The sequence below is a fragment of the Diplotaxodon limnothrissa genome, linkage group LG22 (genome assembly GCF_057381915.1).
Source record: "Diplotaxodon limnothrissa isolate DT_005_m linkage group LG22, D_limnothrissa_male_GT1.1, whole genome shotgun sequence".
NCBI classification, from domain to species: Eukaryota; Metazoa; Chordata; class Actinopteri; order Cichliformes; family Cichlidae; genus Diplotaxodon; species Diplotaxodon limnothrissa.
The window spans coordinates 19,155,833-19,166,958 of NC_140616.1; the positions used below are offsets into that span (position 1 = coordinate 19,155,833).

Sequence of the window (11,126 nt, forward strand, 5' to 3'; positions counted from 1 at the left end):
AAAGAGCACAAGTAACACAGTTCAAATTTAAAAACAGATCCCCCCCATTCCTCACCTTAACGCCAGTCTCCAAGTGACAGATGAGACGCTACCAGATCTGCTATGCAAATCTGTTCTGTACTCATGCTTGGAGATGTTGGGTCATTTATTAAGAAATCATTTGCCAGTGTGAACTTCCTTTCAGTGCATATCCAGTACGTATTTAGAGTCTGCAGTTAAAATGTTCTCTTAAACTGGACCCATTATGCTCATTTCCAGCCCCACATTTGTATCAGTAGACCCCAGTATGGTAGCTTTGCATTATTCATAGTAGTCCTTATTCATCTTATACTGGGCCTCAGTTAATCCTCTGTATGAACCAAGATGTTTTACCTCTATTTTCTGTTCGCCCAGGCCAACTTTCTTCCAATTGGCTGTCAGTTGCAAACAGAAGGTCTAAATGATCATCTATGAATTTCCTCTTTCTTTAAAAAATACTTTCCCCTACAGATTCAAGAGCAGAAAAAAACTGCCTAAAATTGAGTTTTTAGAGTTGTTGTGTATGTACATAGATGTTTAATACGAGCACCCATAACTGTAACAGCGTGCAGAGTGCAATTGCTTTATTTTAATTACAGCACTGTATGTTCTTTATATTTTGGTTTCAAAAAGCCAGACTTTCTTGTATTTTTTTAAACTGGTCTTGAGAAATAGTTCTGCAGGATTTCTTAAGGTCTCCCAGAGTTTTTCATTGGACATTTGCTGATTTTTTACGCAAACTGAGTCCAGGGCTTCTACCTGACCATTTTCAAACATTTTTTTCCTTGTTTATTAAGCTACCTAATGCTGAACCATGAATCAGAAGCCGTGTTGTGTTTACACATGACAGAAAGCTTAGCAAAGACCAACCTTAAAATCAAATCTTTAGGCACTATGTCACAAATCACAAATCAAATCCAGTGCCTGGACTGGATTGGACTGGACTGTGCCTGCAGTGTGGGATCATCTTGATAGAGAACAGAACAAAAGGCAGCAAACATCCAAAGAAGATCTTTGAATGTCCTTTAAGAAGCCTGGAGAACTATTTCTGATGACTACTTAAAGAAATTACAAGAAAGCTGCTTAAGTGAGTTTAGCGTGTGTTGAAAAGGAAAGATGGTCACACCAAATATTGCATTTCAAGCTTGTTAGAACTGTACAAACTCTGTTTGGTTTATATAATGTATTTACATGTATATTTGCATATTTCAGTAAGTTCCTGCACCTGTTTCCAATTTCCCTGGCAAAATAAAAAGAAATGAGGAGTGTCTCAAAAGTTTTGCACAGTAATGGCTATTATTTGGAAATGTACTATTAGCATAATATTATTAAGACTACACGAGCTTTAATGGAAGTAAGTTATCTTAACTATAAATAAATTATATGAAAAGCACAATCTCTTTTTTTCCTTGCTGTGATGGAGCAGCTTGGCCCAAAACGCTGGCTAATACTCAACCAAAGTAGGCTACATGAGGTAACAGGGTACATGAGGTAACAGGGTACATGAGGCATATTTTTAGCTCCGATAGAAGAGAATTCAAGTGTAGTTAGTGATTATTGCGGTAGTTGTAAAGGAGGCTGAGCCGAGTTGAAAAGAGAAACAGCCGCTCCTGCAGCGAGGGAGACGCAGGGACCGAGATGGAGATGAGTGGGCTGCTGGAGGGCCGGCTCTCGTGCATTCCTTGCGCGTGTGTGTGGGCGCGTGGCTCAGGGTTCAGAGCTGTCGGCCCTCCTCTCTCTCTCTCTCTCTCCCTCCCTTCATCCCTCCCTGCTCCTCTGCTCCGACAGAGATAGGCAAAAGGCGGAGGAGGAGCAACGGAGCTCACAATCAGCAGAGGCAGGGTGTACGGCGGACCGTCGGTTTGTAAGCTGCTCCGGCAGAAGCACCGCGGAGGGAGTGAAGACATCAGCCTGCTCACGGTAAGCTAACTGACGCCGTCACCGCGGCAACAATTGTACTTCTCCGCGGTTAGCTCGATTAACGGTCACTCCGCCGGCAGACAGTGACGCTCCCCTCTCTCTTTTGATGCTGTTATGTCACCTCCGTTTCCTCTTTGTATCACTTACTTAAAAAAAAAAAAATCACACCGACTCATCTACTTGGGTTGAACATTGTTTTGTAATTTGGCTCTCCTTTTTGACAGCGGCTAACACCGGTAATCTGACAAGCTAACTGCGCCCCGGGGCGCACCTATCAGCCGCATTTCCCCCTGTAGCGACAGGGGGAAATGTTAGCGACACCGCGGATTGATAACCGCCGATAAAAGCCTCTTATTGTCAACTCAATATGCGTATTATTACTTTAGTAAAGAGGTCCGTTATGCTCTAACAAAGGAATATCCGCCACTTTATTAATATTTCTTATTTCCTCGTGTGTGTTTTTAAGTGTACAAATGTTAGTTTAAGTTGCCCCTCCTCTATAACATCCACATTATTCCTCCTGCTTTACATCCGCCATCCTTCCGATTCACGCTGACAGCACGGTGAAGTCCCGGAGCAGGAGGTCCACTCCCTGCCCCTGGTGTAAAAATAGCCCCGGTGTGTCAGCTTAATGCGACACACGCTCCCACCGGCTTTCTAGCTTCCAGGACCGAGAGAGAGAGAGAGCGAGCCGCAACCCGAAAGTAGACCGCACATGCCCTATCAAACACCGGCCCGTCCCGCTATATGGGTCAACAGGATGCTTCGAAGTTGTGCATGAAGATGCCACCTGTTTCTTGCAGCCTACTTTTTTTTTAATGTGTGTGTGTGTTTGTTTTAACCCTCTATCGCCAGCCCTTTCCTCCCTGATGAGCTGCATGTATGTGTGTTTGTATCTGCATGTATGCACAGTAGGTGTTTTCCTCGCCTTTCCTTCGACTTCAGCTGCAGACCAGTGCAGCTGTCGTACCCGCAAGATACTTAAGTGATAAGACTGCTGTGGCCGCCCAGGTGCTGTAACCTAAATCTCACATGTGTAGCCTAGTTTCCTATGCATCTCTCACTGTCTTAAAGTGGAGGGTGCAGCAGCAAGGAGATGAAGTAAAAACCTGCAAGCAAGCTGGAATGAATATATACTGTATGTCTAAACAAAAAAAAAAGAGGCACCTTTATATTATGCAAGAGGGGGAACAAAAACAGCCCAATTAGGAGCTTGTGGGGGCAGAGGCTGTACACATTATGGATGAACAAAGCGGCGAGTTTGCCTCGAAATTTCTCAGTTATTGTTTTAACACCAGAGAGACTTGCTCTCTCATTTTCAGTCTGTCACTGAGCCATTTCCTAATGAGCTCCCGGGCTGAGGGAGAAAACATATGAAATCTTGTTTTAGATTCAGCTGCAGCCTTTAGAGACAAAACACAAGCAGCAGCAGCAGCTCCTGTGGCCAGAGGCAGCGAGGATTTTTATTTTTTATTTTATTTTTTGTAGGTTTTCTTGAGATGGAGAGATGCGAATGAATTCCTCGGAGGTGGTAAAATGTAAAGATAAATGTCTACAAGTGTAAAGAGCACACAAGCAATGATGTGGATCTCTGTGTTAAACGATGCATGGTAATTATAGCCCTGCTATTCAAAGGCAGATTTCTTTTCTCTCTTTCTCTTCATTGGCCTTAATTACAAACATGGCTGCGGCAGGCTTGAGGACTTAATATAACCCGCTTTAGCTGACAGTGGCCATCTAAAGTAGTTTCTGGACATTTTCCCCCTGGTCCGCCTGTGTCTCAGTGTGTATAAGCCAGGCAGCTTTTGGCTGGAGAAGAAAGGTGTCCTGGTGAGCAAGTGGCTCCGAGGTTGGAGGCTTCGGGGAGAGCAGCAGATGGATGATGATGTAGCGGGTACTGGCGCTCCCTGCCTCCCGCTGCCATCCGTCACACGCTAATGATCGTGTCACACCTTCTCCCCGGGCGGCCGGCCACTTTCTGCAGTGCTCAGCGCAAAAAAACTGGTAGCTCCACTCAAATCCTCTCTTCACGGCCGTCGGCTGAAAAGCCCGGAGACAGACTGCACGGCGAGCCTCTCCCTCGTTAATTCTTCACTCTTCTCGCTCTCTCTCCATCGCCTCCCGTCACCCCTCTTCACCTTTAAAGTCTCCACAGACTGCTTCCTCATCTCTCTTCATCCCCTGCTTCCCGCACCTTCCATTCGTCTTGTTTTCCTTGTGCATATCCTTCCCCAGTCCCGCTCCGTCTTTCCATTTCTCCTCTCAACGGTTGAGGTATAACGCAGCTCAACAGCAGCTTGCTCCCTCTCATTTAATACTCAGTTTGTCTTTGATTGTATGTCGTTTACTGCTCGCCGCCCCTCCCCTCTCCGAGGTGCAAGGTCAGGGTCGGCCTCAGGCAGCGCTCATGAAACTGGTCTGTTTTGGTTGAAGGACAGTTCAGCAGCAACTGGCCAACATCACGCTGGGGAGTCTCTGAAATGATGTCCGTTTGAGAGTGTGTGTGTGTCTCTGAAGTGCTTCTTCTTTCTTAGGATCACAACGCCAAGACAGAGAAGCGGCTTTTTTCCAGCTTTGTGTTAAGACATCAAAACTAATATCAGCAGATGGTCATATCAGTATGTTTGGAACTATAATCAATACTACACATCAGTACATTATGATTCACCTTCTTTAAGTAGTACGTAAAATGTTAGACCAACACACACGTTTAGTCTCCTGTGTGCCATACTGAGAATAATTCCCTTTCTTTTGCTGTCATGTACAGTGTTTCATTTCACTGGAGCATAAACACCACTTTGGTTGCACATGGACTGACAGATGATTTTTCTCTTCTCTTCTTTTTTTTTTTTTTTGAACAAAAAAGGCTGCCATCATCTCCAGTCGGGTGTTAAATAAGCATGCTGTGGGACTCTGCATCCTCTGAGCTCGTTATTCTGTCCCGGGTGTTACAGGAGTAAGTGTCCCCTTGAGCTGTGTCTTACAGCAGAATTCGGCCCTGTTGGGAAATGATGGAGGAATGCCACTGCCTCGTGCCCGTCTGTCTATCTCTTTGGTCTCAGCTATGTTCTCACCACTGGGATCAGAGACTCAGCTTGGTATTCTAGGAATATCAGAGCGGGCCGGATCGGGTGATACTCTCCACAGCTGCTGCTTCTAAGAAAAGCTCGCAGACATGCTCGAACGCAGACACGCGCACACACGTAAATACACACAGCAAATGCAGCATCCGAGCACTGGGCTGCGCGTTACCGTCACCGATACACGAGCGTGTTTACTGTAAAACGCTCGCTGGTGTTAGGCAGTGATTAACTGTGACGCCAGGAGAACATTTTGGAAGCAGAGACACACAAGCTCAGCTACTTGATCGTCTTGATGTCATTTCCAGCAGCTTTATGCTCCGAGTGTGTTCGTCAAATGTGTAGTGCAGTTTCTGCTGTTAAATGACCACTAACAGTTTTTTTCTCCTCCCCTCCTGTGTTATTTGAACTCTTCAGGCTATTTCCCCCTCTCCAGTAAAGTGCCGGCAGAGAGAGAGAAGAACAGTAGAGGAGGCGAGCAGAGGCGGAGACGATAATTGTGTTTCTGGCTGCCCTGTGGGAACATGGGATATATGACCTCATCATTCACCTGTGAGGCTCAACAGTAAACAACTCCACATAGGTAGAAAAAATGTGCCCCCACACACACAGACACACAAACAGAGACTCATGCAAATGCAGGCAAAATATCTTTAAATAGCAGTAAAATATACAAATGCAGACACCCACTTGGTAAACAGGCTCAGAGTGGAAGTTGTTTTTTTTTCTGTTTTAGAAGGATGACTGAAGCAGTTGTAGCAAGTACAGATGTCCTCCTAAAGCCCTCCGTTGTCACGTCATGTGACGTCGTCAGCTGCCCCTCCCCTACGTCATGCTTGCCCCCGTGCAATCAGAAGGAGGGCGTGGAGTGTCAGAGTGACTTTAAGAAGCTCGAGCAGCAGGTAAGCAACACTAAGCGTGGATCCACTGAAAATTATGCGTTCCCTCCACCGATGCCCGTTCACGCTGTTATAATAAATTGTATCCTTACTTGCAGAAACAGTGCAGCCAGGTTCAACCAAAGAAAAAAGTCAAGGTAAGCTAAAATAATTCTGCCTCACATTATTCATTCTTTCTAAAATATTGATTGCATTGGACTCTATGAATTCATAATATTGCTTGTGTGTGTGTGTCTGTGTGTGTTTCAGGCTAGACCAAAGTTAGTGCGTGCTGAAGCTGTCTGTGAGGACTGCCCACCATTTGAAGAAACCGAGGTAACACACGTACACACATAATCATCCACCTTCTCCTCATCACCATCACCACCACACTCAACTTATTCTTTCTTTCTTTTTCAGGCACCTCCAGACGCAAACATCTCATCGAGCTGCCATGACAACAGGAGAACTTCCTGTAAAGAGGAAGAGCAGGAGAAGAGCAGCACAGATCCAAAGAAACCTTCACTGTCCAAAGGTATGTGTGTGTTTTCTGAAATATCTCATAAAAGAAAGAAAAGAAGGAAGCAAATAAAATGTAATAAAATTGGACTCTGTGCCGCTATTTACATGTGGCTCTCCTGGGGTGTTTAATATTGCGGTGTAATTTCGGATTGTGTTTGTTGTCTTATAACACATCCTGCCTGTGCCCGTGTCGCTCTCAGAGTCCAGTGTGGAGTACACCGACTCCACCGGCATAGACCTGCACCAGTTTATCGTCGACACCCTCAACAGCAACCCCAGGGACCGCATGATGCTGCTTAAACTGGAGCAGGACATGATTGACTTCATCACCAGCAATAGGTGTGTGTGTGTCTGTGAAAGGACACCTTCACTGAGCTTTTAAAAAAAACAACTCACGTTTTAAAGATTAGGTGAATATGTTATGATAGCGCTGGAGTGTTAAAGTCTATTCTTTTCTCTTTCACTTTCACCTTCCCACTCGCTTTCCCTCTTCCTCTGTTATTCCCGTATCTCTCCTTTTGTTTTTCCCCTCTCTCAGTCCCTTTAAAAAATTCCCTCACATGTCATCCTACCACCGCATGCTGGTCCATCGGGTGGCGGCCTACTTTGGCATGGAGCACAATGTAGACCAGACAGGCAAATCTGTCATCATCAACCGGACCAGCAGCACACGCATGTAAGCAAGTACAATGTGCATTTCTCCCGTAGTGCGCTACTTTTCAGTGCAAACTTAACAGCAGTCCTAACTTCTTTTGTCAAAGACCCGAGGAGCGTTTTGTGGACAAGGTGCATAAGGACAAGACAGAGGAGATCCAGCAGTGGAAAATAATCCTAAAGAGAGACAACAGCTCAGATGACCAGGTCTGTCTGACCTCCTATATTGCAGCTCATTTGGGAAATTTCCATCCTAAGTGACTTTGATCCCATTGATGATTTCACCTGGCCTCTCTTTGCTTCCTCACAGCAGAGACGTCTCCACCCTTTCCAAGAGAGGCAAAGCAAGTCGGTGGAGGAGAGAGAGGAGGAGTACCAAAGAGCACGGGAGCGCATTTTCAACAAAGAGGTGAGAGAAAGAGAGCAAGGAGGACAAAACCGACACAGCGGCACGGGCACAGAAAGGATTTTCACTAATTTCTCTGCCATACTTTTACAGCCGTTCTGCACCCCAGAGAGCGCCCATGCAGAAACCAGGTAACCTTGCCTGCAGTGCAATTTTTCCATTTCAGCCTTTCAGCTTTTATATTTAGATGAGAACATTTATATATGTCTGTGTGTATGTGTGTGTGTGTGTGTGTGTGCAGGCATGTGGACGAGTACTATCCAGATGCTGAGGCCCGGAGGAAACTCTTCAGGTAGAGCTTCGTCGGCACAGATGCACAGTCATTTATCATCTTAATTTGGTCAGCCTGGCTGGCACACAGCTTTTCAGCAGAAACAGGAATAAGACCCAGATTTTATTTTCATGAGTTTGTGGGAATCAGGGTTTAGGAATCTTGGCACAAACGAAAGGTTTTAGAGATCATTTCAGTGGCTTTTTAATGGTGCACCTCTCATGGGGTAATAAGACGGTAGGATAATTCTGGATGTGCCTCACAGGGGGAGCCGTGACAGCTCAGGCTCCAGCTGGACAGGCAGCAGCAGGCAGAGCAGCACAGAGACTGACTGTCGCTATAGCAACGACCCCCGACCTTGGAGCAGCACAGAGTCAGATTCCTCCTACCAATGGACAAGTGCCGCCCAGAAGACCCGCCAACCTGCTAACAACGTCTGGGACGCACGAGGTGCAGGTGCGTCTTTTTTTTTTTTTTTTTTGTACTTCGTCTCAGCGTAACATTTAATGACTTTGTGACATTTCCTGTGTCACACGTTCAAGGTGTAAATTCACTCATCAAAGGGTGAGACGTGTCGGTTCATCCGCACCTGAGCGCTCGCGTTTGCATGCGCAGACATCGGCGCCATCGGCGCCATTGCCGCACTTGGGAAAAATCACTGTTTATAAATTAGTGGTTGCATCTAATTAGCGAAAAGCGGTGGAAGTTGTGGTGTGAACATTTTTAACTCCATGAGCGCTCGCACACCATAGCTGTAAATTTTCACACAACACCTCCAGCCTTCTTCACATCTTCAGGAAGAACAAAACGTCACTGAGACTGCGCCGAGGGGCCGCGCGCTATGTCTGTAGCACAGACAGGTGGGGTGTGGAAATGTGGTATCTGTTAAGTGGTGTTATAATAAAACTCCCTCCTCTCTTCTTTCGAACGCTCCCAGGCTCCATCTCTCTGTACAGACTGCCATCCACTTGTCCTCACTCGTCTCCTCCCATCATGGAGGAGCAGGCACCCAGCTACATTATTGAGAATGGGATCCCGCCGGGAAGCATTTTAGTGAACCCACATACTGGTAATTGACACGAACGGAGGCTCACACACACACACACACACACACACACACACACAGATATTATTTTAAAGAAGACAAGCACATTTTCATACCCAACCTTTGACCTCTCAGGGCAGCCTTTCCTCAACCCTGATGGAACCCCGGTTGTGTACAACCCTCCAGAGAATCAACAGCCAATCAGGAGCCAAACTCAGCTGCAGGGCTCCCCCCCTCAGCAGCCGCAGCAGCAGGTATCACACATACACACACAAACATGCACACACGCACAGCAAGATGTGCTTTACATGCAAGATACGGTCTAGCTGACACTCAAGCACATGCCACTGTTTGTGCCTTTATCTCTGTCTCCATATGTGTGTCTCTCTCAGGTGCTTCAGTACTCTGTCTCTTACACAGCTCCGCAGATGTTACCTGTCACCCCCCCACAGCCATACTCTACAGTATGTATCGCAGCGCGGCACCTCCACTGCTGTGCGTTTGAAGTATTGTGCGCATTGACCTCCTTTCTTTTGACCTACAGATTGAAGAGCTCTCCTCACAGTTTGCTCATGTGAGCTGTCAGTCAGTGGGTGAAGCCCCACCCCTCTACCCTTCCAGTCAGGGTTACATCTATGCAGCACCTCCCCTTCATCCTCCTCCCCCTCCTCCCAACCCTGCCAACTACTGCCAGCCCTCACCTCAGGTAAGGATACACCAGCGCTTTATATCTCAGGTCTCTTCTTAGTTAAATACGGACATTTTAAAGGAATAATTGCAGACAATCATACACTGAATAAAGCTACTCTTATAAATGTCCTATAGGTGCCTGTGTATTATTACCCTACCTCAGCTCAGCATGGATGCAGGCCTGCCTCACCCACTCAGCAAGTCCACAGCCAAGCTGTTCAGCCAACAGGTACATTCTTCCTGTGTGCGTGTGAGTGAGAGAGAGAGAGAAAACAAGCTGTGGCAGTAGAGGAGGGGGCCGTTACACTGTCAGAGATGTAGTCTGAGGGTCTCACAGTGAACCGGTCTCTTTTCCTGCTGCTTCTATTCATCACAGTGACAAAGAGCGAGAAGACACAATTCAGTCCCGTCATCTGCGGCAATTTACGAAATAAATTATTGTATAAAGTTGGCAGGAAATTTAAATGACTCCATCAGCCAGACTGAGTGAAGGATGGAGAACATGCAAGTGTAATTTCCCAAGCAGCACCAAGTGAAATAACCTGCATCCCACCAAATTTACCACAGATAAAACTGAGGAACAAATTAGATATTATTTTTAATTTGCTCTTCTCAAAAAGAGAAAACAAAATAATGAATGAGTGTCAAATAGAGGATATAGCTCCACTCACTATAATAAAACTCTTGTTTTCCATGAAAGTCATATTCAATCAGCTTAATTTCTTTATAATGACCACATTCTGAGAACCACTGATCTACACATTCAAGACTAATTATGTTCTATGTGTATTTTTATGGTTTCTTAAAGCAGTATTGAAGCCTCAAACCAGATCTTGCATCTCCTCTGACGTGTTCTTAAATATTTATAATGGTCTTATATGGTTAATTTCTTTCATTAATCCCAGTATCATATAATTAATAATGTTCTTTTTTATATATGTGTGTGTGTCTCTAGGAGGTTATGCCCCTGCTGTGAGGGTGCAGCAGTCTTCCCACACCCAGCCCCAGGCTGTTCTGGGCGCCTACTCACCGGTTGCCTCCCATCAGTGTAGCATGGTTCAGGTAAACACCAGAAAGGTCTCATTGGGCATCAGTCTGAAGCTGCTTGAGCCCAGAGAAGAAACCCTCTCACTAAATGCTTCTTGTAGCTGTTCCCAGCACCAACTTTGCTTCTTTCTCTCCCTGTCTCTCTGCAGGGAGGCGTTCCGGTGTCGTTTCCCCAAAGTAAAGCTGTGACCGGGGTAGGTGGGGAGACTGGTTACTGCTGCGTGGTGCCCCAGCCCTCCCACCTCAGCGGCTGCCAACCTTCTACCTGCGCTAACCTCAGCACGCCTGCCTGGAGTGCACAGTACTGATCGAGCACTGATACATTAGTCAATGCGTGAACTCGCTCGCACGCACACATGGTTAACACATAAAGATCTTTTTTCACACAACCTCCTGCCCCCCTTTCCTGCTAATGCCCCCTGGATATGCTGTATGCACACATGCACTCACAGAGATAAATATTCCACTGTACCAAAGCTTAAAAGTATATATAAGAGCTGCTGTATTGAATGCATAATTTATATACACAAATGGAGTTTTATATTGATATTAAATTATATATATTGTGTTTTAAGCAAATGCACTGTGTGAAGAG

General features: G+C 45.8%; 1 protein-coding gene across 4 annotated transcripts; it reads left to right on the plus strand.

The window, feature by feature from the left end:
* The first annotated feature begins 1,802 nt into the window (after positions 1–1,802).
* Positions 1,803–11,061, plus strand: arpp21 (cAMP-regulated phosphoprotein, 21). Of its 4 annotated transcripts, none has more exons than XM_085345954.1 (20): positions 1,803–1,938; positions 5,436–5,601; positions 5,755–5,920; positions 6,016–6,054; positions 6,167–6,232; positions 6,317–6,431; positions 6,619–6,757; positions 6,957–7,094; positions 7,180–7,279; positions 7,383–7,481; positions 7,572–7,609; positions 7,720–7,770; positions 8,015–8,205; positions 8,687–8,818; positions 8,930–9,048; positions 9,187–9,258; positions 9,339–9,500; positions 9,620–9,713; positions 10,440–10,546; positions 10,681–11,061. In XM_085345954.1, exons 3-20 carry the CDS (start codon positions 5,759–5,761, stop codon positions 10,837–10,839), a joined length of 1,983 nt encoding a protein of 660 aa, XP_085202080.1. In that variant the 5' UTR covers positions 1,803–1,938; positions 5,436–5,601; positions 5,755–5,758; the 3' UTR covers positions 10,840–11,061. The 4 variants fall into 4 exon arrangements, with proteins under 4 accessions (XP_085202080.1, XP_085202081.1, XP_085202078.1 ...); XM_085345955.1 differs by having other exon boundaries at positions 7,386–7,481; XM_085345952.1 differs by having other exon boundaries at positions 7,386–7,609.
* The last annotated feature ends 65 nt before the right edge of the window (positions 11,062–11,126 follow it).

Excerpts from the sequence above, each read along its gene's own strand:
- arpp21 (XM_085345952.1), top strand. The coding sequence starts at position 5,759 with ATGACTGAAGCAGTTGTAGCAAGTACAGATGTCCTCCTAAAGCCCTCC. Across the intron at positions 7,610-7,719 it reads AGCGCCCATGCAGAAACCAG|GCATGTGGACGAGTACTATC; the intron begins GTAACCTTGCCT and ends GTGTGTGTGCAG. Across the intron at positions 8,206-8,686 it reads CTGGGACGCACGAGGTGCAG|GCTCCATCTCTCTGTACAGA; the intron begins GTGCGTCTTTTT and ends GAACGCTCCCAG.